The sequence below is a fragment of the Varroa destructor genome, unplaced genomic scaffold, assembly GCF_002443255.2.
Source record: "Varroa destructor unplaced genomic scaffold, Vdes_3.0 BEIS01000001.1, whole genome shotgun sequence".
In the NCBI taxonomy this organism is placed as follows: domain Eukaryota; kingdom Metazoa; phylum Arthropoda; class Arachnida; order Mesostigmata; family Varroidae; genus Varroa; species Varroa destructor.
In genome coordinates, this window is record NW_019211454.1 from 59,394,057 (window position 1) to 59,421,537 (window position 27,481).

Here is a 27,481-nt window from a genome sequence, read left to right on the forward strand (position 1 = left end):
CAAGTTTCTAAGTCATGTTCGTGCACAACGTAAGACCCGTTATTCCGTTCTGATTCGATTAGGTACTTTGAAAAACGGACCGCATTTCATGGCCAGTTGGTAAGAGTAGTTTCCACATCAGAGTGCGCATATCCCGTTCTGGATAAGCCAAAACAAGTATTTTAAAACAGACCTTATGTATAAGATACTAAGATCACGAGAAATGATGTCATCATTTGTAAAGATGTAAAGTACATAGTTGTACCGGTTGCTTTTTAATCGTCTAGATGATAGTAAAAATCTATTAAAAATTATTATTATTATTATTATTCAATTTTAATTTCTCTTGGTTTCGTGATTTTCCTGTAATAATGCATACTAATACAGTACTGTTAGGTACAAAAATTGCTATTTAGCCTACCCCGTAGCCGGCAATGGGTCTGATGGCGGCTGCGGCTTGTCCTGCGGCGGCGAACTGTTGATAGGGGTTAGCTGCGGTTTGTCCTGCTGCACCGGGGTAACCGGTTACTCTCGCAGCGGCCTGGGCGGCGGCATAATACATTGCCGCCGCATCGGCTGGATCGGAGAGATGGCCCGGATGTCCGGGATAGGCTCCGGCCGTTGCGGCTGCAGCGGTCGCAGCCACGGGTTGAGTGGCCGCGGCCGCGACGTATTGTCTACGCAGCTGCTGTGTCGGCTGCATTGGCATAGTTGGCCTATATTGCGTGTAGCAGCGATCGGTGACAAATGGCGCTACCAAACCGGGAAATACAAAAAACCATGACGTAGTGATAGGTACAAGCAAATAAAAGAAGAAGTGCATGAAACGAAATGTGTGTAGTATGTTCATAATGTCTAGTTCCATTCCGCAGTTATTTGCCGGACTAAATCACTCGATAAAATCTTTGTATCTTGGTCCTTCTGCTAAGCCATACGTTTGAAGCAACTAAGTCATGGTGATTTTTAACGCTTAGCACAGATAAGGTTCATACACAGTTCAGACAACATAAAATTTATCCATCGGAAGACAGAGTTTAATTTTATAAAATGCAAACTACAATACCCCACCAACCTTTGAAGAAGACTGTGAGATTATAGTATATTAGGAATATTCTCTTAAAGTTATAGGTGCTTAATAAAAATGTATCGAACCGTAAATCAGTACAATTTCCGCTTACCGAATTACTGATTTTTTATGATCCGTTAATCTTTCGACGGAAATCTATCGTATCTCATAATAGTCACATCACTTGACTAAGCAAAATTATACAGTTATTTCAGTGACAAATCCTTGATTATCACGTTTCTCTGTAGGGCCTACTTTAAACCCGTTCCTTAAGCCGTTCTTCTCTTTCGCTAGAGCGTGACAGATAACTATTTTCATTCAGTCAAGCCATAATGTTCAATACCGTTGTCAAACGTCATAAGGCTGCTCTCAGGATTTCAGCAACATTGCCGTTAAGCTTATCGGCGATGTTTAGTAGACAAAAAATCCTGTTTCCCTCCGCCCTTCTGCTGAGAAAGACAATACGCACATGGGCACGATGAATCTGTTTATCTCAAAAAACCGCATTTATATCAACTGAAAAGACCCTGCCCCACACTGCCAGTGCACTGTCCAACTAAATCGTGGTTTCCTCGAAGATAACATCCATTGATGAAACCAATGCTAACCCAATACCTTGCCACACTACCACTTCCATTAAAGGAGAATCCTGCTACGCTCAAATAATATGCTTCTGTTAATACACGCACGTTCAGCGTGTCGTATTTGCCCTTGACTAAGTTTGCAATCGCGGATTTCGATATGATAAATGCCTCCCTTTACAAACCGAGCCCTTTACAGCTCTTTCAATAGTTTTTACGCTTGTAAATCTGTGAATATATAAACTTGTAAATATACAACGAATATGAAAGTGGAACACTTTTTAACGCTTACGTATTATAACTAGCTGCTTTATAGAGCCGCACAACTGCCTCAAGTAATGTGAAACTAAACAATACCGAAATAGAAAGTAGTTACAAATAACAAACAAACAAACTAAATACGCAATTGCGGCAAAGTATGACTAATTTCTTTAAAAGTTCATTCTTTCCAACATAAAAAAACAACATTAGAATGAGTGTTAGCTAGTAACGAAGCAAACTAGCTGCTAAACATGTTTCTCTTTCTACGATGCAGACGAACCAGATAAGGTGTTCGGTTATCTAATAATCATTGTGTTATTGCCAGTCAAGCAAGTGCTTCAATGGTTATTATCGTGTTTTTTCAACTTAGACCAGAAACCTAAATGTAGCATATATATATCTAAAAATAAGATCTAGGAATAGAATGGGAACTAGCAACACCGAACTAGACCAAGTTTATCGTTATTATTGTCAAACTAATTAAAAAAATCTTTTCCACAATTATGAAAAACGATTAGTAGACAAAACGAAACAGCCAGACACAGTGAAATCTTCTGTAGGTTTCCGACACGAGTTTTCCTAAAAAATTATAGACGGGTTGACTAGAAGCTTTTGACAATGGTTCGTTCGTGTTAAAGATATTCAATTACGCTAATGCTCGTTGCGACTAGGATCGAGGATGCATTTAATAACAATAGGTTACGTTATGTTTACAATTTGGGCTAAAATCAATGCCCAGAGCAAGATGGCTGGCTACCGTGCGCGGATCTCGTATCTAATTCTTGCTTACTCAAAACATGCGCTAGCAGATTAAAGTCTTTTAGTGTAGGTTTATTCATTTGAATTGCACAGAATATAACCATTGTGTTGACAACAAAAAAAAAAAAGAGGAAATTCTTCAATTCCCAGAGCAACGAACGAAAAGATGTTTTTTTTTTTCATTTACCTTTTTTGTCATTTACCTTCACTGAGGTAAAAGTCCCCTAAACGATTGTTTCTGTTTTTACGCGAATTTTCACTCCGTAGATACCATATGACCGCACAAAGTTTAGAGCAAACCTCTCATGTGACCAAAAGTGTCCATTTGTAGTACTAGACGGGGGTTTCATGCATGACAGAATGTTTTCACAGTGAAAATGCTACAAGCGATATAATAACAGTCTTGACAACATTAAACCGATAAAGCTGATGAGATAGGTGTACACACAAAAATATCTCATTTTGGACACTCTGCGTTCCTGTATTGTGGAAAGCAGCTCTTATCGGTCGTGCTCTCAGGTCTTTTTACGTAGGTTATCAGAAATGTATTACTCATCAGCGTCAACAACCATATTTGAAAGATGGGAGATCTGCGGTAATAGCTTACGTATACAACCGTGCATAAACGCGATGTTGCTACTATAATGATTTTGTACGTAGCTCTGCCTGGTCGAAAAGAAGCTTCATCTACAGGAACCGTTTCCTTATCCCTAATGGATAACTGCTAATAACAGAAAAAAAATATTCACCTATGATCTATTCACGCGCACGATATTTAGCGCTTTACATGATACGTAAGCATGAACTTTTACAGAAATTCTTTTCGGCGGTTGTGCAGCCGCCCGAACAACGATCATCGAATTGGTAGCATAGGAATGCAGTGTTGCAGTAGCTGAAATTGCAGGGCCAAAGGAGGACGTAGTTGCCTCTGTTGGTGTCACCCGCTTACCCGATTATAGTGATGACTCCATCTGGCAATACGAACGCTGAGCTTTGAGACGGGAAAAAGTAACGTAGTGTCGTCGTTCTTCAACGGCGACATCTGGCGGTTGCCAGGAAATCCGAGAAAGCTGCCAAGACACGGGACGAGCACAGACCGGAGCAAAAGGTATAGACTGGTGTATAGGAGTATTTGTTGTCGTCTACACCCTGTGTTCATTTCTTTTCGGACTCCAATGATGCTTTTCCGCGCTGAAAAGCTGCCGAAACAGCCTCGAATAACGTGTATGACGAGACTCTCTAGCTGACAGTGCGACTCAAAAACTTCGGAATGACATTTCGCTCTAGATAAAACAGCTCGTTGAATTCGAAAGAGAACGTCCATCTGATATACCCATATTGTGAGTATTTGTAAATATACATAGTTGATGCCCAAAGTAAGGCTTATACAGGCGCGAAAGGTGTTTTCGGTGGCATATGAGACCTGACTACCAATAGACCAAAAATTAAAATTGGATAGCTACAGAAACCAAATTTTACTTCTATATCGGTGTAGTACTATAGAAGCTGTCTCCGCTGCCAAAGTGCAAAGTCCATCATTTGTGTAAAGATAGGGACACGACAAAATATTAGGTACTGTATAAAAGGCATTTTTATGAAAATCATCGTAAACAACAGGCTCCTTGACCATATCCATAAGTTTTGGCAGATGTCTATAAGTAGCATTTTGATATAATCAAGAGCCGACAATTCGAATGTTAAGTCAAAAACCGTACGTGTACATTAACGAGGGATTTCGGTGTATCATCGTAAACGTCAAACCTTTACCGGTAAGTACGAGAAATTAGTGAACGTAAGCTAAATCGGAATGCCCCAGAGGAACAAACAAAGGAACTAAGTTGCCATCAAACTCGACTTTATGCATGAAAAAAGCTCCTGACTGGCACTTGATGATTATAGCAAATAAGAACAACATGTCTGTAATGAAACGACAAGGATGACTGTTTAAGATGCAGCTTTTGCATGTAGCAGTTGACAGCTAGGCATTTTCACTTGTAGTACAAAGCAACCAGCTAACATCTTCAGTCAGTTAGCCACTTCTTAATAAAGCATCATTCGAATGAGTTGCATCTCATACGAGCTTGACGACCAAATGAATTTGATCACAAAATGCTTGGTTAATAGAAATGCAACGTTTGCAGTGCTAATTCCTTAAACGATGAGAGTGTATGAGGTCGTGGGGCAGGTCAAAAGAGATTTTTTTTAAATTTTTGTCTAATTTGTTCACAACAAAAACTTTGCCCTAGACGTAGACGAACTAAAATAACAGCCTTGCGTGTAGGTAACTGCTGCTCTGCGCGTCATTTCTTGAGGGGTGAATTCGAGCCGATTATGGGTGATCTCACCCGGGAAGAGCAGAGGTAAATGAGGGGATGACGGGAGTCGATAGCCGTCGAGTCCGGTCATAATTCGATCCTGTCGGCGTGTCGACTAAACGCAAATCACTAGAGTAATCAGAAAATGCAACTACTATAACTAACACTGTAGACGTCAAAAGAAAACTACAGGCTGCTTCCACCTTTGCGGCGGAGACTTTTTTTTTGCTGATTTACCAATTATCGCCGTCAATAAAGCCAATTAATAACGTGCCCTATTTTATCCATAATTTCCCTTATAGGCACAGTTGACAGTTGTTCGTAGACCTATATAGTTTGCTCTGATATATATACAAAGAGTGTAGGCAATCTTTAACAAATTATGCTTACCTCGATAAGTCAAGTGATAGACAGATCTACCAAAAGATTGTGGCTAATTTCAACGAGGATAAGTGTCACTGAAAAATGTATCGTAACGTATCAAAAGCATAAACAAAAGGGCCAAAAGAATTTAAAGAACGTTGAAGGTTCTTAGATGAATTACGACTGTGTCATGGCTTGCTTTGGCGAGTGAGTGTCTAAACAAGTTTGATCCCTAGCCTGCCTTTTAATATGCGTAATAATATACGATACTGTTCTGTTACAATTACCTTTTTCAGCGTTGCAAAGTTTTGGTCTTCAAGAAAAGTCTCTATCCGATTATTGTTTGAAGTTAGTTATATCCACCCTCATAGATTCGCATCTCTTCCAAAACAAATCTTTGATTGAAGTCCTGCAGCCAACAAAAAAGGTACTTATACTGTCAAAGGTGAGGTCCGACGGATATAGAAAATTTGGTCAAGTCATGCCAAAGTAAATTTGTGGTATGCGCGGACAACGAGAAAAACTCGTGCGAGGGCGCTCGTCACAAAAATGATTAACTCGATGAATAGGCCTCGGTTGTTCATGTCTGGCTCCACTTACCCAGCGATACCTCACGACTCGAGAATTTACATCATCGGCGAGGTCTTACAACCTGTGAGGCAAGCAACTTGTGAGGAGTTACATTTAAAACACTAGAGCAAAGTTGGTAACGCACTTAGACATTGCCACACCAGTCATTTTTAAGACGCGTTTGTAGCCAGCGCCAGCTGACCTGTCACGCAAAAGACACACAGTATCTATTTATCTCTGACCCGTTTGACCGGATGAAGGACAATTCCACACTGTCATTGCAGGTTGTTGGCCACAAAATGGAAATCGGCGCACTTTATTATCGTATTTGTCTAACACTTGTGTTTATATTCTTCTCTAAAGTTCTATCTTCACCTGAAGCGGTAATTGATATTTGCCATATTGCAATTTGGTAACAGCAACGGCTTTACCTCTGACTAGCTGGCAGCCATCCGGAATTATTTGATGAATATAAAAGTATATTAACCACTGAGCTCTTTCACCTAGTTTCTGACAATAGATCTCACTTTATCATCAAAAAAAGGTTTAAGCACTCGTACGCCAGAGCCGCTCAGCGTGGCCCATTGTATCATTGTTAATTTTTCTTTGCCGGCACTTTTGTTCGAACGGCGGGGCCCTCGCCAATTGTCGAAGACACGATTCCCTCGCCCAGCAAGAAAAATCAGCTACAGAAGCTCGTTAGTGAAACTATTACTAGAGTTCTCTGTAAATTTTACTCAACAGGCAGATAGAAAATTAACTGAGAAAAGATGGGCACTCTTAAGCCGAAAGCTAGTTCTGAGATATAATCTCGGTATGCAACTGATCCATTGGCTTCTGTGTAATAGTACTAGCTGGACGCATTGTTCATACTAGGGATCTAGACTGTGCCTACGATGACTCGGAGAATAATAAACTGAATATGGGGCTTATCTGTTTGAGCACGGCATCTGTCAAAGAACGGTGTCACCTAACACTTCAATGGCAAGATTGATTTACATACACGCTTACTTGCAGATGCCCTCGTTACAACATTTCTCCTTTGTAGATACGCAACGAACGAAACCACTAAAAGCATGACGTTACTTATACATTTTATAGAAAACAGGCATTCAATTTCGCCGTTTAATAAAAGTACGTAAGACGACTTGGTGCGTTTTGAAGTCTAGTCAACCGACCAATCTAGATATATGGATAATTTCTGTTAGCTCGTTAACGAAACAACATGACAAATTTGGTAAAATGACTGAAGTTGGAATGGTAACGCTTAGATAAACCGAAAATTACACTATGGATAAATGGACGGCTCAAAACTTGGCACAAGTGATCACAAATACCGTACTGGTCCCACATTATTAGCGACAGTAACTTAAAACGGCGTATTCAAAACAGAATTGTTTTGAGGCTTTGCTCAGAAACGCTACCAGGTTACCAAGTTGAACCTCATTTCACACTCAAAGGCTTCAAAAAGCATTCTCTTTAACAAAACTTGCATTAGCCTCAAACGAATTTTATAATAAATTATTAGTTAGTATGAAATTCTGCTGATAATTATCTCCTCCGTTCAGAGTCAATAAAAAAAAACATTACAAACTAAAACAATACAATAGGTTTCAGCAAAGGCTCTTCTTGCAGACAGTAGTATTCGATCTGCTTCTCGCTTTCCAATAAATTATTCGGTAAAACTTTTCGTTCGTTTTCTGGCCCTCTATACTAAAACTATTGCTGCTATTGACCTTACTTCAACAACTACGACTATAAAGATTTTTACAGCAGCGCCCGCGACTCCTATTACAGTTAATATACCGCTGCACAAAGCCCCGAAAAAACGCGCTACGGAGCCCATAGAGCAATGGCAGCAACAACCGGAAGAAATAATTCAGCCATTTTTTCGTCGTTGTGCTGTCAAAACATTAGAATTGGTAGACCAACCAAATACCAGCGAAAGTAACAGCAATTGGAATGGGTCGGGCAAGGATGAAGCGGGTCGCAGATGTTCAAGGACCTTCACAGCACATTCTTTAGTGTGGCAAATACCCTATTATCAACCAGTTGTTGTCGAGATCACCCTAAAGTAGATAGTAAAAACATGAGCATGAATTTCAGTCGATCACTTATCTAAGGCGTCACTAAGTGATCGATCCTTGGTCAACCTGAACCCAGTGATCAGTCGACCCCACCTTTATTGCCGTCATTGATAATGGATTCAAGACAGGTCAAATTTTAAAATTGAAGCATAAAACATACGCTCCTAGAAAACCAAACGGGTAACTAAAGCAAGCTAAGGGTTTGTTGCGATCGGCTAAAAACAGAAACCTATAGCTATATCGATACATTTGCAGTGCGTCAAATGCACGTTAAACACGCTGATGAAGACGTTCGATTAGATCGGACTGAACTTTCAAGCGTAATGAGTAGGAATGGTTAGAAAACAAACGGTTATTGCTACCAGCTACCATAAATGGAGCCGTCAATGTACAACAATGTTGATAATCAGGAATTGTTTCGGCACAGAAACACACAATAAAGCTCAAACGGAGCGGCTCGACTAGTCGATTCGGATCATTTCTCCAAAACAGCTTTTGAGTAAATCGCAAAGTCTTGTAAACGTTTGAATCCACGTAGTTGTACTGATCCACGCCGAGATAACAATTGCACAATGAAATATAGTTACTTTTAGCTTAAATACCGTTTCTTTAAGCCTTTTTATTACATTAAACAAAGGAGTCAAACTGCTAACAGGCGTACACTTACAACTAGCTATAATACTGATAACGAAAGCAAGAAAAATTTGCTTGGCGGCCACAACGAATATATGGGATCCCAGTGAAAAGCTTCAGTTTTTCTTAACTGTTGCAGCTATCATACAGGGTGGACTTTATCAACCATTCAAGTGCAGCGGGCGGCTCAAACATAAATCAACAGATTTTGAAATTACAACAGATTTAATTTTGAAATCATACATAATGGACGCCATGTATAACATATAGAGCTCAAATTTGTACAGTACTGGTGCAAGCTCGTAAGCGTCTTGAACTTAATTGGAAGCCACACTGATTTATTTCATTGTAATATGCCATTAACGTTTTTCTGGCCTACGCTGATGTAGGCAGTTTTTTTTTATGGTTGCTGTCAGTGCAGGTAATATGTACCGTAATTTTTCAAGCGGTAATATGTTTGTTCATGTGATAATGAAATACGCATCCAAATAAATGTTCCTGTATTAAGGTAGAGGCAAAAAATTTAAAAGGCCACTCCAGCATTGTACACGGGTTGGAACAAACTTGGCTTGAAAAAAAAACAAACATTGCATTGGAGATCAATTCCCCGTTAGAAAAGACTATCTTTGAGAACTTTGCATAGCTTTTCGTAGGATTAAATATAACCCAGTCCTAAGCACATTAGATTAAAAGGAGGAACGCAATCTAAACACTTCTGGATATTTTGCTGCGATTGAGTAAGACTCACACCCGCCAAAATTTAACCCCTGTTTATCCCTGGAATGTAACTAGGAACTAGCAATACTTGCCTAATTTCCGATGGAAGCAATTGATCGCATTCATAGTAGTTTTGGCGGTATTCAGACGTTGTTACATCGATTTCAGTTAATCAGAAGCAACAACGAACTTCTTCTAGCTGAGCTGTCATTGTAAACTATTAATTTTCTCAAAATGTTTCAGGATTTACTCATACACTAGGTCACTAAATCACGATACTGAATCCATTTTCTGGTCAAATGATAATGACACGACAATACAAACTAAACAGATGCGCACACACATTTAATATGCCAGAGAAGAAAAAAGAGTGGTTCAACTTGGGAAAAATCGCAGAATTAGTCGTATTGGTTTTCCTGCCTCGGTCGATTTCCATTCGGCATGGTTGGCCTGAGATATTTATAAACGGAGGACATGTTTGCCCTTCCCGAACACACCTTCGCTGTGTCTCCAAACAAAATGTTGGACACTGAAGAAATCTAAAGATCCCAATAGGGAATAGAGTTAGGTTCTTCTTACTCTGGACGTGTGAGTACCCATTATCACAGTAATCATTAGCCAATCCCGTTATCAATTTTGAAAAGTAAATCTGAGCACATTAGTGTTAATCACACCATGTGGTAAATGTTTCCTGCTACCGTATGCGAAACTCTGAGTTACTCATCTTACTGTGAGCTAATACATATTTAACAAACTATCACGTAACAGATGTAAATAAAGCGCTTTTACCGCGCTTTCCGCTCTGATTGTCGTAGCTGTACATTATCGAGAATTCGATCGAATTGAGGTTTATTCGGTAAAATACATATGGAACAAGATCATGCACGTAAATGTTATACCCCCTCTTACGATATATAAAAACCTAATTAGCAGTAATGTTCATCGTTCTTAACTAGCGACGTTGAGTTATTTAAAAATACCACACCCTTATCAACTCCTGATCCAAGTATTCTCTTTTCTGCTGATGCAAGATGAATAAGTAAACGTCCGAATTCTAACGGTGATCGAAAAAGCATGGTGCCAAATTGAGGTAGCACATTAAACACCATAATTAAAATGAAATGCTACATAGCGTCAACGAGTTTAGATCGCACTCACTCTGGGCTTTTATGATGCATACGGTAGCAAACTCAGAAAACAGTTTGTATGAATTATTTACAGCCACACGATATATACCCTATAATGTAACAGGTAACACGGCACGAAACAACCCTTTAAGACTTTTTTGTATAAACAGAAAAAAGTGTCTTCGATGCAACCGAAACGATTAGAAGACATGTTTAACAAGTAAACCCACTTCGTTTGCATCATACGATAATTACTAACTTTTTTATGGTTAGTACTTGATTAAGTGTATAGTAATGTTATGTACTAATCATGATGAAACAATGACGACTGTAACTGTCGCAATTCCCAATTACAAATAATCAAGTAACTTGTTAACTAGTCATAAAATACTGTTGCAGGCGAGGACTAATAAAACAACATTTGAATCCATGCCAAGTGAGTTAAGTGATCGCCACATAGAGTGACATGGTATTAAACTCAAATTATTTAAATTTAAGTGTGGGTAGGCAGTCCATAACCCAGTAGCCAAATTAAATAATTTGGCTACTGGGTTAATTAACATAATTATGCAGGATACATACTAAAAGTGTGTTCCCGCATAGCCCCAAACAAGCGTTTTTTAACGTCTTTCATGTAGATAAAAAAAAAACTGATCCCAATAATTATTGAAAATAATGACACCATTACTAGATCATATCGGTCTGCTGGGAGGTGAAGTTGCTTCGCAGATACTCATTCAGACACTCAGAAATGAAGATCGCGAAATGAAACTAATTTGGGTACAACGTTGAGGTCTTTCTCATATCCGTTATAGAGGTGCCTTTATAATACTCGGTGCGTTTTAGCTGTATTCAACAATTACTACAAATACCTAGTGTGCCCCACAAAACAACTGATGCTCTTTTAATTAAAGTACAATAAAATGAACTTGACAACGACTGGAAACGTATTTTGATAAATGTTTTTACAAGTTTCATTAGCTTTAACAAGTTGTATTGTAAATAGCAAGGTACGTGCAACTTGATTCACACGCTTAAGTCAAGTAAGTCACAGAGGCAGACGTGAACGTGTTGAATTTACACTCCGATTCATCGTCCAGTGTCGTTTTGCACTCAGTTAGATAAATAACAAACATAGCAATAGCTAGATAGATAACAAATAGAAAAAAACAAAACTCAAATTATACTTCTGTTGAATCAAAGTGCTGATAATGTTATAGGTCGTTTTTATGAGGAGCGCTTTTTGAGTAATCGAGGATCCAGCTGCGTTAGTTGATCCGCCTAAAATTCAATTATTTACTGTTGAAGAATTTTAATTATTATAAGGAAATTATTTGGCATGTCGATTGTGAACACCCGATAAACAGACAGAGCAGTCCAAAGACCTCAAACACTGACAATAAGAATTCTTTTTTTCCAACGAAGGTTATTGGCGATACTTCCTTTTACGGTTCTATTTTTCGCCTGCGAAAGCAACAGACACTGCAAGCAGTTAATACAGACACTAGCTGGTCCCACGAAAGCATGCGACGCAAACAAAAAATAGCAGACACAGATGAATGAACTTACTTTGGGAACTACTTGTTCAACACGTACAGGTGTACCGGTAGTATTACTGCGTCTGCGATTTGCAATGATCTGATTTCATCATCATAAAATTCAACGACGTAGCGAATTGTATTCCACATACAGATCAGCATATTTATTGGACTAATATTGATGATCACTATATAAACCGATTAAAGCTTACTACCCAAAAAAAGAGTCAAGCTACAGTTAGCTAGCAGCTGTTTTATTAGCTTCTAAAGTTAGCTTTATTCTGTTCATTGAGAATCGACTCGTCCAGGCACCGCATAATAATTATAGTAAAGTTGTCTCGGTCTTGGAAGACACCATTCAAGCAGGTCTTAGAAAATTAATCTAACGTTTAGTCTATAATCTATTGTGCGGATTTAATTATTCGTATAGTAGTCAATTATAATAAATATAAAAGCCAATATAACAGAATAAATGTTAGTATTTGCAAATACAACCAATCTAAACTCAGTCGTGAGAACAACATTTGTTTCCTATTCAACCACGAGGCTGATCAAGTGCAACAATGAATCAAAGTGCACGATAAGTTACCGACTCAAAGGACCGACTATCTCTGCCCTACTTAAGATTAATGTCTGGGTGCCTCGGTCGATACATTCAGAAAGTTGTCGGCTTTCAAACGTTTCGAATAAAAGTTTGTAATTGGCTCAATATAGAAAATAAAAGGAAAATCATAACATTATTTGATTAAGTTGTTCTTGATTGTGCGTTTTTTCACGAAAAATAATAAATAGTCACATTATGTAATAATATTAATAATATTGACTTTGATCACGTCGTAACCAATTTATCGCTGACTAGATACGTGTATCTAGTCAGCGATAAATTGGTTTAATAACATGATTAATTTATGTTGCGCACAAATAAACGGCCAAGTGCATTCGGCCTAACCTGTGCAACCTTGTTTAATGCTTGTCCATCATCTGTCGTGCCGAATAATAATAATATTTTTGGTTACATTTTTATGGTCATAAATAAGGTAATGGAAATCGTTAAGAAACAGGCTCTAACCAGGACCCTACAATTATAGTTGTATAAAAAATGGTTAACGTGCACAGCGTTCTACTGCGCAAAGTTCTGAAATAAAACTGTCTCAAAAGTTTCAACATACTGGTACTCAGACGTAGGAAGAGCTTTACCCTTTCAAACACAAGATGGTTGACTCCGTTGCACTAATTAAACCTCTACGTAACACACACCACTGATGTTTTTTGGTTATTTGGAGGAAGTAATCTAATGCTCTCGCTTTTAAACGTCTCTAAACTATTACTACTCGTGTAATCCACTGCAATATTAGCTATAGTCTCGAAATGCAGAGAGGACACGAGAGCATTGACTTCTAGCAATAATCTTTGTGTCTTTTAAGTCATTCACAAGCCACCTAGAGTAAGCTAGATGTAACCAACGAAGCTAAGTTCTGACCAATTAAAACTCATATAAGCTGCCAATCGCAACCTGTTGAACAACGTATGCCATTAATAATTACGATTCTACCGAAATCGCTCTCCTTCTCTCACTGTGCTATCACAAGCCGAATCGTACATAAGCGTCGAAAAAACAGGCCACGATATAACGTCCTCTTACGAGCAAGCAGTCCTCTCGATGGCTGTTTCACAATTGCTGTTACTATCAGTTTTTTAACACAAAACAACGACGCGAAAACCTCAACTGAGGTGAACGCTAGTGTTTTCAAGAAAACGACGATGACGACAACAAAAACAGCAGTAGCAACAACAACAGAAGAAACTGAAGAGAGATCGCGCACTGAATGCTCTTATCAACGCCATTCTTGTTTTGTCCTGCTTGTAGTTGCGGTACCATATTATTTGTATAAAAATGCAACAGCATCACTTGTCCGTAGGTACCCGGAACACTTCGGAACACCCGGGCAAGGAACTGAGCAGAATGCTTGCAGCGATTATAGGTTTCCACTACCAATTCTTTTTTCGGTGCTTTTTTTCGGTACTATGTTGGATTTATTTGAGCAACTACGGCTGACGCAATATACATTTCAATAATGTACACACCAACGCACATGGTCTTACCATTCGTAACTGAGTTCCCGCAGAAATAAGCGTTGATGAGCAAGTGCGTTGTACTTCCGTATATATGTATCTATATGTATTAATAAAATCCTCTCTTCGGTTGCCTATTATGCAGGGGCGCAGCAAAACTGTTCGAATCATTCTTCTCATGCGAACTTCATCATGGATGTCGTACATATACGCAGCGTACGCCGCTTGAATACACCGTGTTATTTCAAAAATACTAAGTAACCTACTAAGCAGGCATATGCCGGCATAAATACTCTGCCCGTAATCCCATTCCGATCTAAGATGCCGTCGTGCCTGGAAATATAGAACCCTTTTTGAATACCACCTTCGAATAGCTGAGCGTGCTCAGAATTCCAACACGTTTAGAGTTAAATGTGTTTAGTTGCTTGCCAGCCGAAGTGATATGTCAGTCAACGTGCTTTGTATTGCACGTTTTTTATTCCGTGGAATACTTTCGCCGTCGCTAGCAATTCCCGCTTGACCTATCACAAGTCCGAAGAAGGGAGGACGCCGGAAGCACTCAGTTATGTATTTTTCTCATCCGCATTTGACGACACAAAAAACTGTCATCCGACTGACGTCAACTCGTGTGCTCCATTGTTTATTTACATATATTCTATTGCAGTCTTCTACTAGTAGTGTTACTATTACTGTTATTATGTACACACATATCCATTGCGATTTGTTTGCCGTCTGTTTCTTCTTGTAAGAGTTATGTCTTATTCTGTTGGGTTGTGTTGGGTCCACGTCACTTGCGAGGGAGACTGCCTTCGCTTGCCAACATTTGTCGCTGACGGACGACCAGCAGGATCCTGCAAGTGGCGTGAACGTGCCGTCTTTGATTATAGCGGTCAAACAAAACTTACCAGGCGGTGTCGTCGAGTTCATCCATGACCGACCTTTTGCCAGTACGCTTTACAACAGCACCATCACCCAAATGTTCTAGTTTTCAACAGATAGGACGTCCGGGACTAAAAGCGTCACAATGCCGCAGTTTTTGTCCGGTATTTTCTCTTTTCTTTTTGCTAGTTTTATTTACCAAAGAGCACGAACAAAACTTAACAAGTTCACGGTGGACACCCACTTCACCAATTAATCGCTGCCCGTTATAACCCCCACAATACTACTATAATGGGTGCAGTTGCATGTAAATGTCTCTATATTAGTAATTGAACGCGCTTACGTACCACACACTGGCAGTTATTATATGGCTCCTATAACTACGACTACTAATATTATCACCGGTCACTCCAATATGTCACTTTCACAATGAGCAGCTGCACGAGCACACTGAACTATCAGCAGCAGCCTTCCAGCCCGTTTCACTACCAAAGGAGCACACGGACAGAGTCTGGCAATCTTTCTTCCATGAGAATAGCGGCCGCTGCCTACTGCTCCTGCTGTCGTTAACACAGATCGAGTGTGGAAGGCAGAACCGCTGTGATGTACATAGGCAGTCAGCCAGATACAAATATACAGACACACATGAGTAAAAAGCGGTCGGTACGTTGGTCTAAAGGGAAAATTAGACAATCTAGGTTGGCAACAGCTACGACTGCGGGCATGCAGTTGGCAGAACGAATACAGCAGTTTAATCTAGCAGAACGTAGCCTCTATGGGTGAACTTTGCAGAAACGACCCATACTGAATCGAATAACAAGCTGATGATTTCTGCCTACTGTTTGTATCTGTCGCCGGCCAATGCAAAAACTACAGAACAAAGATAACGGAACAGCTGTTCACGTCACTATTGCTTGGTAGTATCCATCGCGTTTTAGATAACAAGGGATGGCGCGCGAATTTCGAATCGCAAAAAAGTTACGCGAAATAGCGGGATCGAAATGTCGGAAAACGGCTCAATAGATGAATATGCAACTTGACAAGGTGTGTTGAGTATATTGACGCATACACATTTAAAGCTTTTGCTTTAAATGCGTATGCGTCTTTTAGCTGCAACCATAGCGGAACTGCAATACAAGCAGGCGGCGCATGTTAGTAGCACCAGATACCGAAACAGTTGAATGAAGGAATTGCAACACCGTACAAGCTAAATAAAAAGAAATAATATAATATCAAATGGGGTGACAGTAAATGATGACTAATTAGCAAAAAAACTTTCAGTGAACCTTGATGAATACCAGAATTATGATATAAAGGGTAAAAAATGCCACCTGTTTAACTATTATGAAGTTTCATAGGTCTGTTGAAGAAACGTCGGAGTTGAAGTTTAGCAAAACCCGTTTTGGCTGGACCTCTAGCAAGAACAAGTGTTTAGTACTATACCAAAAAAATGATTTCAAGGACTTGTGGGCACAGAAAGAATAGCTGAGAGTAAACGACCTTTAGATTAAAAAATAACCTTGCACATCTCCCCAAAATATGGGCGACTAGTGCCAGTAGTTCGATTGACACTACCATTATGCTTAGGCTGGTTTCATACTTTAGCAATTTAAATCAGGCATTGCAAAATATATATCAACCATGCATTTGTATAAATGAAGCAAATTATTACATCAATCATATAGCATGTTTGCAAACTGGAAGTTAATCTTGGGGCTCGATAAACGTATCACTTTCCCGACTGGACTGCTGCTCCACATGTCATAACTTCGATCGAACTACTTGTAAAACATATCCTGTTTCGTTTTGAAGAGATATCACTCACAATTATGTAACCACTACTTCGATTGAAATTGTACAGATATACTTTACTGCTTTACTTTCTAAATCCAATTATACGTAAATTGTAAAATTAGGCTCAAAAATACAAACACTGTATTCATTTCGCGTGCCGGTCTAGCACTAGAATGAGTTTGCTAAAAACAGTTTGGTTTCAGCCAGTAATCTAAGAGCGACCAATTGAAGAAAACACTTCCTCTTCGTTGATAATTCATGAAACTGAGAAAACGCGATATATTTTTTCTTTGGTGCAAGTTATCTTGCAAACATTCGGCAAGTAGATGACCCTTTTACTCAGATACCAGATTTTGCCACGACTGATTTTTAATGCTGCGACCGTCAACCAATTAATAATTCCACTATGTACATACTCAGGTTGCATAACGGGGTTGTAGGAAACAATCTCCCAATAGACAACTGTCTAACTGCTGTGTTCCAACGCATTTTGAGACATCAGCCGGCCAAGGATCTTTCGATTTGCACGTTTTGAAGACGATCGGATCATACGTCACTACCACTAGTCTTGTAGTTGTGTCGTATAAGTGTCACTGTAAATGCGGCCAACGTTTCGAAAATCCTCAGTCAAGAAAAATCGCATATACCGTGCCTATCAAATTTAGACAATGAGAATAATTGATTATTCGTAACTATCTCTTAGAAAACAGCGTATCTCAATTGTACCCCTTTAAAGTTGCCGCCGATATTAATAGAGCTATCTCCGTATGAAAGATATGCATGTAAGTGATGTATTATATACATTATATTTTGATTAATCTGTGAAAATTTACATAACGCACGCTTAAGATCTCAACAGTATTGTTTCGCTCTGAATGTTCCCGTCTAATGAAGGTAAAAACTACCGATATTGTCACTTCACAAGTCAATCACGTGCTTTAATGAATCTTTCTCTAGTAGGTGTTGGTTGTTCCGCTACGATGCAGACACGCCCTTATTATGTTCTCATCATCTCGTAAATCGGTACCAAGTGACCTACTTCACTGTGTCATTTTCGCTACAGGTTGATTGAGTGGTTAAAGTGCTAACATATACCTACTACTTTACCGATTTTTTCTGTGTGTAAACGTGTCTCGATCGAAGAAGAAGAAACGTACTTATAGGTAAATGGTTTACAAATTGTTAAATTCAACAAAAAATTAAATACAAAAGTTGTTTAGCTTTACGACATATGTACATATGTCGTAAAGATATATATCTTTATGGGACATATGTATATATATATACAATATACAATAACATATTACAAAAGACCATACGTATTTGGCAATACGGGAAGCCGACGCAAAAGCACCATTAAGTCCAAAATAGGGTATTTGACAAAGCAGGGTGTAATTTAGCTTTTATTGGAGTCCCAAGTTTTAAACAGCTTAGCACGGTAGTGCTGAATTGTGTGTAGCGTTAAAAATATAAGGTTTTAATAAGGGCCCATATACTTTTATCATTAAATAAACAGTGGCTTATTTATTCCAAAATACACATTTCAATATAAACTAAAGTACTGTACACATATATCCAGTATTTGGATACGCAAGATTTTCATATAAACCAACGTCGTTCATCGTCAACAGAACGTAGCCCCTATCAAGATAGGGACCAAAATTAACACCTTTTACCTCGTCTAAGCGACGTGACTTTATTCAACCTAAGTAAATTCAGCCTTACCTATGATACGAAGCCCAATTTATATGCTGGCCCGTAACCGAGCTTCCATTGTTTGTGCACAATTTATAAAGAATGAATAGATAGTCAGATTAACGAGCATTTGTCAAGCTTTGACATCCTCCTCCCGAATCTCTATCTTCGGTTTTTTTTCAGGCACTTCGGTTGAAACCTCTTTATCGGCCATCTTTTCTTTATCGCAATTCGTAACCCCAGAGCTGTTGTTACTTCCCTCTTGCGAATTGTTGTTCGTCTCCGTGATTGCCACAACCGTTTTCTGTAAAATGTCAATATCATATCACTCAAGTTACAATAGATAGCACACTTAATTGGTGATCCCGTTTAGGAAGATGTTCTAGTCGGTAGGTCTATTTGTGTGTTTTGCGGGAACATCGGGATATTGTAGAACGTGTTAAATGATTAAAATCCTTTTACTGAACGAAGGGGGCATTTTCCTTGTATTTTAGGTCTTGCGGCCTAGATAACACCAATAGACTCAAAAATCGTTAATAATACGAGCCAGATGCTATTAACATGAACACTAATTTCACTGATAAACTTGCAGCAAATTGTCCACACTGGAAGAAACGATTTCATAATCTTAAGTCTCTTATATATATATATATATATATATATATTCCTAAAACAAACCGTTGTGCAATAAACTGCAGAGTAAGTTGCAAGGAAATGGCTGAGAATGGTTTATCAATCAACTTCTGTCAAAAATGACCTTACGAAAGACAAATGGATTAAAAGAAAATATACGCGTAAAGATTTGTAAAAAACAGACATCTATAATGGGAAGAGATAAAACATACGAAGAAAAGTAGTACAATGCATAATTCAACTCACTTTATCACGTTCAAGGACACTGTCGCATTCAGAGCTGTCATCGAGACCACATAAGCGTAGATAATGTGGTCTTTCCTGTTTAGCGATGTAGCACCGGAGCGTAGCCTTCCCTAACCGGCCGGAGAAGCTCACATCAAATTCTTCTTCCTCTCCCCGGCACGATATATACGAAAGGATTACACAGCCTTTTTCCATGTCTTTGAAGGCCTCTCGTAGTTTAGATGAGTACTGTTCCTCAAGCGGAAATTCGTGCTGCAGCATCACCGCTGTATCCTCAATTGATAGCCGCAGCCTACGTGCCTCACCAATGTATGGCAACATAGTACTTAACCCCTCCTATTGAACAACAATGAGAACTGAATATAGTTGAGTTACAGAAACGAAGACGTACTTTTTTTGAATCACCATAGAATTAGTGAACGTTATTTCTGAAGACCGTACACACGCCACACACTGCTGTTTCAAGTGAGGTAATACGTATTTTCATCAATACAGCACAATTGCACGTGATAGCCTTGATTCACATTCTATGAAACATTAAACGAACCTGCGCAATTCTGAAGTCACAACCAAGCTCCTCTCGTCCTTCAGCTCTGGAGAAGACTCGTACACCTGTGTTGATAACTTTCAGTCGACTCTCATTGTGTTGAAGGACTTCCTTGACTAGCGGCGACACTAAATAGATATTGCGTCGCTGACCCTCTGTAGATCTGTTACATCGAAACAAAATTTTTCAAATTCGATAAAGATACTAACTATCCAGCAATGCTGAAGATTAATTATTACTGCAATACATCACATATGAATTACCTTGCATACGTAAATGGGCATTTCTAGACATTACGGTCAGACATAAATCCTTCGGAAAAATTTCCAATGGTTTTATGAGATAAGCCGAGTAACCCTAAATGTTGAAAAACTCATATGGCCAGTTCCATATCGCTGTCTGTATTAGTCTGGTATTGAGAGATCTTCCCCTAATTCAAAAGCTGTTCAAAAGATGTAAATTGCTGACCATGTTGACTCGATTAGGTCTAGTTGCTTTAACTACTGGTGGAGAATTGGTGGAAATTCGCGCCTAATCGTTTGTTCGAGTTTTATTTGGTTGACTTTTTTTTTTATAATAAAATTAATAAAACATGCAAATAAAGTAACAGCTTGAAATAATTCTTACCGGCACAGAAGTTGGTCAGCTGGAAAATCTTCAGTGAGTTGGTAGAATTTTCGGGTGTTGCAGATGGCTTCATCGAGAGGATCAATGAAAATGTACGGATCTTCTTTGTAGCCTCGAGGCTTCTTCAGTTTGCGATTTACCCTTTCAGGATGCGGCTTATTGGGCATGTCACCAGATTCATCCGCGTCGCCATCTATAAGACACATTATTTAAATTTAATATTATTATTCGTATTGCCTTAACAAACCGTGTAATTGTCTTTTATGACAAAGCAATGTGCCCTCATGTGCAAGTGCACGAACGTCACATAACAGAAAATCGGAGAAAATTTTGATCGCACCTGTCGGTTGACCACCAGTCTCAGACACCTTTTCCACTTCTTTGCCGTGTTCCTTTTTACTTTCCCATGGCAAAGGCTTCACTTTATGGAAAACAGTCACAAAAAAGCCACCGGTATCTTGCTGGTGAGGGAGAATACGGAGACACCTGTCGAATTTCATATAGCATTAAGGCCTAATCATTTTATCACAATACATTATTAAAAGCAACCTCTACAAAAGGACATTAAATGATCATATTGCTTTTTTTATCTTTACAAAATGCGTTTACTCTGTACCTGTCGAGGTTATAGTTCTTGACATCTTCTGGAGCAGGCGGGAACATCCTTGCTGTTATCTGAGTTTTCATATTTTCGGGAACTTTCTCGTAACTGTCGAAAAGCTGAACATCTTTTGATGCGACCTGGAAGGCAGCGAAAACATGTAAAAATAATTTACTCTTTAAGCAAGCTATGCGAAAACGGCTCAGTCAAAAAAAATTATTTTTTTGACTGAGCCGTGTAGGCGCTGGCTGAATGAAATCACATTTGATTTTTGCATTATTTCTTTTTATCCTCCTTATTTTTTACGCTTGTTTTATATGTCGAGATGCCTGGCCTATAATTAGATATAGAAGTACCTTTCCAGTGTTCAAACTTATGTACTGCACAATTAGAGAACATCGAAGTCCCACTAAACTGCTGGGGCCGTCAGATTGCATTCGTTTACGTACTTTCCATGTTTCGAGGCCAGGAGAAGCTACAAGTCCTGGTAGACGATGCCGAACATCTTCGATCTTAATGGCTCCTTCGCATTCTTTTAACAAATGTGCTACTACAGCTTCATTTTCCACTGGGTTTAGAGAGCACGTTGAATATACCATAAGACCCCCAACAGTTAGAAGTTCAAGACCCCGGCGGGCTATCCGCACCTAATGGTACAAAACAAAAGTCATATCAAATAATACCGTTATATTAGTAGGTTCTTTATATATGATATATAGAACCTACTAAAATACCGGTACGCATAGCACTGCAAATGGCTTTTGTCTTAAAATCTTAAAAAGAAATTTTGGTGAGTTTGCAATTACTGTGGATAACGTTTCGATAAAATATAAGTATCCTGGAGTATTTGATTGAAATATAGACCTGCAGTCCATTAATGCTGTTTCCATTGGCCGTATTCCATTTCTTCCACAAGTCAGCATTCTTCCGTAGAGTACCATCCCCAGTGCATGGTACGTCGCAAAGTACACGGTCGTATTTCAGCATCTGGCCATTAGCCATGTGTAGGTTAGGCAGCTGAGAGGCGTCGTGGTTCACTACCAGAAGGCACGAAGAGCGAAGTCGCTTTGCCTGATGCATGAGCATGTAGCACCGCTTATTATCAACGTCATTTGCAACAATAAGGCCATTTGGAACTTTCGTCTCACCCTGGTGCAACATTTCTATTATCTGTGATGTCTTACTGCCGGGCGCAGCGCACAAGTCGAGCACCATCTGGCCGGGCACGATGTCCAGCACGACCGGTGGTATCATGGACACAGTCTCCTGTCGGGAGATATTTCCATTATCGCATTCGCTGATTAGAAAACGATGCAGACGTTTGTATTCGTCGAATTTGCGTATCTTAACTCGCGACATGTCAAGCTGCCAAGCCAAACCCCCAGGGTACCAAGATATCTGCTGAGGTGTTGTGGCCTCCGCGCCTCTTAAGAGTTCTGTGAAATATTTCCCTAAAAAAAATAGTGCCTTCTACATTAGTTTTTGATTCAAACCTGTCACTTACATTATAATACAATGTAAATATTCATTATGGCTTATTCTTGAATTAAGTGTCGTTCGCTTAATCAGGAACTCGTTTTATATACGAAGCTGTAATGGCCATAAACAACAAGTACTATATAGTATTCATTTCAAATATTTGCGTCCAGAATCTTTTTTCACCTGTGTATGAAGTATACGTGGACAGAACACAATGTGTCCATCATAACTGTATTTGTAATTTCAATTATTTAAACCGCTTAGTCCAATAAGAGATCAGATAGTTACTAACCTTTGACGATCTTGAGCAAAAATTTTGTCTCTGGGAGTCCCGCAGTAATGCGAAAAGAAGACGGTAGATCCGATTTGAGGCACTCTACCATTCTACCCCATTCCTCATCAGAAGCGACCAGCTTTTGAGCCTGTGAATTTAAAATAAAATAATTATCTTGATTATTTATACACGGCAGGCTTTCTTTTCGTTTTCATAGGTTAGCAATTTATTTTTAAAAATATACCCATGAACCCACAAACATATGGGATGCCCACTTGTATAACAACATTGATTAACAGTGTTTTTATAGAAAAGACTTCAACTGGACATGTTTCACTATGCTACATCTATAATAAGTAGTTTTTACAAACTTCAGACAATCTACCTTGTAGTATTTCTCAAAGCTTCCGTTCTCCCGAATCAGATCCTCGTACGGCGTATGGCGTTTGTTGTCACAGTTATCGCGTCCATCCTTGTGCTGTGGCTTTCTCTTACGCTTATGAACCATTGTGATCGGATCACACTTGGAACTCACCAACTGCTACAAATGTACAAACAACAGTATTTCTAATAAGTGCAAACGATACCTATGTAAAAATTTCAACAAGATTTCACTCCAGACAGCGCGCCAGAACCAGCAAGTCGAGCACCACGTGAGCCCAAAATAATGGAACGACTTTTGCTATGTCTGTAGACGGTTTCCGAAGGATTGGGTTTTGCGGACCGGCAATTGCTCTTTATACAGCATGCGATTTCCAGTTATATGCGCAACTTAATTTGCCCTGCTTAGAAGACATATCCAGCTTTAAGGTACAAGCGCTCCGTTATGTTAACAGTACAAACGCGACGGAGAATTAATGTAGAAAATACACTGCTTTCAAGCTCCTTCTATACCTATTCTACAAATTGTTCTCCGCTTACATGGGTAAATTTTCGCGTAACCTACTGGAAGGAGTTGTACTGAAGACATGCGTACATTCTTTACCTAGTGCTTCAAAAACGCTTTAAGGCATCATTGTTGAGATGTTAACTGTGCTCAAACGTGGGTTGACCAGTTGTCTGAACACACCTATACATCGCCTAAACAGCCCGCAAACCGATGTGACCCTCCTTGTAAGTCAGCTGAGGTTAAGACCTGATAAGAACAGTTATGTAAAACACAGCGAGGATGCAATAATCATTTACGAGATTTATGGATGAGTCTGATACCGAAAGCGATAGTTTTTTAAATAGTCGCAAAGCTAGATTTAATCAGATGTCAGCTTATATACTTGCATGCCATAGCTTTATGAAATCAAATTATAGTACAAAGTATATCACAAAGCCTCTGATTTGTGTATCGATACCCCAAGACGAAGCGCTAACAGAACGGCGCAGATGCCGCGTGGAAAGAACTACCAGTATATAATATTGGATCTTCCCTAGAAGTGTATTGTGTCGTCAACAAAAAGTAACAGTGAAGCTTTACAATAACTTTGCATAAACAAGTATTCTACAGTAGCAAAACCTAATATGTGTTGAATGTGAATAGTAAAACTCTTTATAGATTTTGCTTTAATAGCAACTGGAAAATATTCAGAGCTATTTTGAAAGAAACGTGCGTTCAAACTATTCAGCGACAACAATCAACAAAACACAACTTTGTGGTACACAAAAAGTTAATTTTTTTTTGTCACTTGCTTAACGTGAACTATATAATTTGATTTATTTTGTGCAAACTTTTTTTTACGCCATATGAAATTTCAGTGCTGGGTTCAGTCTGTGCGGAAACACAAAAATATTTTCTTCGTTGATCTTTCTGATGGACTCTCATCACATCGTCTTCAAGCCGTAATTCCGGCAGATAAACTGGATCCACAAGGGATTCCACTAAGCGTCGGCTGCTCATTACGAATCAATGGTGATTTGGTTCCAAGTCCTGGCAAGAACCAGAAGCTCGAGCTGGTGACCAAACAGTTCAGTGTTCTGGGAAAATGCGATTTATCGGAGTAAGTAGATTTGTTTTATTATCGTATGCGCTAAACTGTTTAGTGGAGGAATAAGCCACTCTAACATTCTACATATGCTGTTACGCGATGTTTTTGTTTGCTGAGTGTTATATATTATTCAGTGTAAATAAATAGTTTAGGCAAATGAGTTCATTCCGAAATTATATATCGTGTTTAGATCAGCGGTGAGATTTACTTTTGGTAAGCAAGGTGCAGTTTTATGACAAACCTCACCTAAGAGCGATTTGTGGCTCCGAATGCTGATAAGCTGTCACCCATTTGCTTGAACTATCGCAGCTATCCATTTCGACCTCGAAATAAGTATAATGTTGACTTCGAGCGAGGTCTACAGCATCTACGACCTCGACTAGAAAAGTATGCCGCAGTTCATCGAGTACGGAACAAACTTATACACGCAATGCACTCATATTTCCAAGTAAGTTACTTACCAAGTTTACCGTTCTTTCATAACAGTTCAAATTTCGTGTTGTATTTCATCTGCCTATTTGCATAGCTTAACGCAGTGTGTATCTATACCAACATAATTTGAAAAAAAATTCGGAAAATGACAAAAGCCGTAACATATAATGTGTATTGTAATAGGTTTTTAAGCGACAGTGGTAACTTAAAAACGCTTTAATATCTTAATTTCTTATCAAAAGAAAATCAGAGAACCGAGAACTTATATCATAAAATTGATTCGCATTTTTCGAATTTTTTGAATGGACGCATCGTAAAGGATCTGGAGTTCTGCCAGGTACAAACCCCCATTCTTACAACAAATGATTGTGAAGGAGCGGGAGAAACATTTCTCGTACACCACGTCGATGATCTAAAACAGGTGCCGGCGTCACAGGTTACCCCACAGTCTATACCAGACAACACCGAAAATGAAAACCGTGGACTTCGTATGCAGCCCACATATTTCCCATCTCAGTGTCATTTAACCGTTTCATCACAGTTGCATCTCGAGGCGCTCATGCACTCAATATCACGCGTCTATACTATACAGACAGCATTCCGAGCTGAAAACGCATCTTCAAGGAAACACCTCTGTGAGTTTGCGATGCTCGAAGCGGAGCTGGTCATAGAGAGCGTCGACGGCCTTATAGATTTAATAGAAGGTTTAATAAATCGAGCGTGGCAAGAGGTTTGTCAAATGGGGGAGTTCAAGACAGTCGGCGAGGAATGGAGAGACACTGTTGACGCTGTTCTAAAGAACAGATTTATTAGGATGACCTACGACGACGCCCTTGAGGAACTCAAAGGTAATTAGATAAGACTTGTCATGCCGGCTGACCAGTTTGAGAAACGCGTTTCAATTAAATACAGATATCTTGAGGGCTGTATTATTATAAAGGCCCTAATTAAAGTCGCTTCTTTAAAGCTATCTGTATAATTGATATAATTAATTAATTTAATGCCTTTAAGCACCGCTTCAGGCTTACAAAAAGTACAGTACAAAAAAAGTGCTTCAGCAGGAACGTCAGTTAGAAACGCGTGTTACGTCTTTTTACTACAGACGTTCCTGCTAAAACACTTCCGAGTGAATGCCTTAATACAGAAAGCGAATTTAAGCAATATTTTTCATTCAAACAGGTTACACAATATGCAAAACACTATACATTGTAAATAATAATAATTACGAAGTAAATAATAATTTTAATAAAAGTATAAATAATTGTGTCAAGGCTATATTTATATAAAATAGGTATGAGATTGCAAACAATTTTCATATGGCAGTACTTCTTATATTGAGTGTTTTAGATAAGAAATTCCAGCATCCGTTGAAATGGGGCGACGACTTCAAAGTGGAACACGAGAATGCGCTACTCGATATTTATGCAGAAAGGCCAATTGTGGTAACACATTTCCCCAGCATCATAAAGCCGTTTTATATGCTCGAACGAGATGGAACGTATGGTCCGGTCGCAGAGTGTTTTGATCTGCTGCTTCCTATAGGCGGCGAAGCTGTTGGCGGATCGATGAGGGAAACTGATCGTACGAAGCTGCTCGAAGTTATCGAAAAAGCCGGCCTTAAAGGTCTTGAATGGTACGAGAGTAATTTTGATTTTTAGTAATGCCAAAAAAGCATTAGTTGGTGCGAGACTTTTACCAATAACCAATTAAGTCACAATTGTTGATTTAAAAAAAATTGATGGTGCCTGCAATTAATGGACATCTTTAAATCATATTTTGTTTTTAAAACCTATTTAAATCTATCCTCAGCCTGAGCTATTACTAATAGTTAAAGTTTCAGTATCCATGTAACTGCGAAAAAGCATATGACTGTTAATTAGCATTCACAGCATCATTCATGCCTCATCATCGATTTGTGTGGCATGGTTGTTTATGTTAAAGTTTACGTCGTTTAAACTAAATACATGAGCTTAATTTTAGGTACGTGCAACTTCGCGAATTTGGCACCATTCCACACGGTGGGTTTGGTCTCGGCGTTGACAGACTTCTACAGTACTTCACTAACACTCACAACATTAAAGACGCTGTTCCGTTTCCGCGGTGGCAAAGACACTGTCAGGCTTAGCAGATTATGCCTGGTTGTAGGAATATACTACGGATTTTTTCATATGTATTGTAAACCTAATAAACAATTTTATTACCTGCTTTCCCTTGATTACTTGCGACTCG

General features: G+C 39.0%; 3 protein-coding genes across 9 annotated transcripts in view; 1 reads left to right on the forward strand and 2 right to left on the reverse strand.

The window, feature by feature from the left end:
* The window catches only part of TBC1D23 (TBC1 domain family member 23), a 49,646-nt gene extending 34,531 nt beyond the window's left edge, over positions 1-15,115 (reverse strand). For 2 of the 5 annotated variants that reach the window (XM_022803160.2, XM_086977968.1), the window contains exon 1: positions 14,975-15,115. In XM_022803160.2, the coding sequence (XP_022658895.1) occupies positions 14,975-15,000 (26 nt within the window). In that variant the 5' untranslated portion in view covers positions 15,001-15,115. Of the gene's footprint in view, positions 1-13,548; positions 14,837-14,974 lie in introns of those variants that run through there. The other 3 variants (XM_022803167.2, XM_086977967.1, XM_086977970.1) reach the window with 3 other exon arrangements.
* Positions 14,983-27,467, forward strand: AsnRS-m (asparagine--tRNA ligase, mitochondrial). Of its 3 annotated transcripts, none has more exons than XM_086977973.1 (6): positions 14,983-15,112; positions 24,591-24,832; positions 25,130-25,268; positions 25,572-26,100; positions 26,576-26,885; positions 27,233-27,467. In XM_086977973.1, the coding sequence occupies exons 1-6, from the start codon at positions 14,999-15,001 to the stop codon at positions 27,375-27,377; spliced, it is 1,479 nt and encodes a 492-aa protein (XP_086834099.1). In that variant the 5' UTR covers positions 14,983-14,998; the 3' UTR covers positions 27,378-27,467. The 3 variants fall into 3 exon arrangements, with proteins under 3 accessions (XP_086834099.1, XP_086834100.1, XP_022666915.1); XM_086977974.1 differs by having other exon boundaries at positions 14,984-15,112; positions 26,600-26,885; XM_022811180.2 differs by lacking the exon at positions 14,983-15,112 and adding an exon at positions 23,608-23,957.
* Nsun2 (tRNA (cytosine(34)-C(5))-methyltransferase Nsun2) lies at positions 18,239-23,491 on the reverse strand. Its single transcript, XM_022811166.2, has 10 exons — positions 23,230-23,491; positions 22,863-22,992; positions 21,956-22,542; positions 21,541-21,738; positions 21,107-21,231; positions 20,831-20,976; positions 20,491-20,683; positions 19,864-20,026; positions 19,317-19,652; positions 18,239-18,741 (listed from the first exon to the last, which is right to left on the reverse strand). The coding sequence occupies exons 1-10, from the start codon at positions 23,350-23,352 to the stop codon at positions 18,571-18,573; spliced, it is 2,172 nt and encodes a 723-aa protein (XP_022666901.1). The 5' UTR covers positions 23,353-23,491; the 3' UTR covers positions 18,239-18,570.
* Positions 27,468-27,481: the final 14 nt, after the last annotated feature.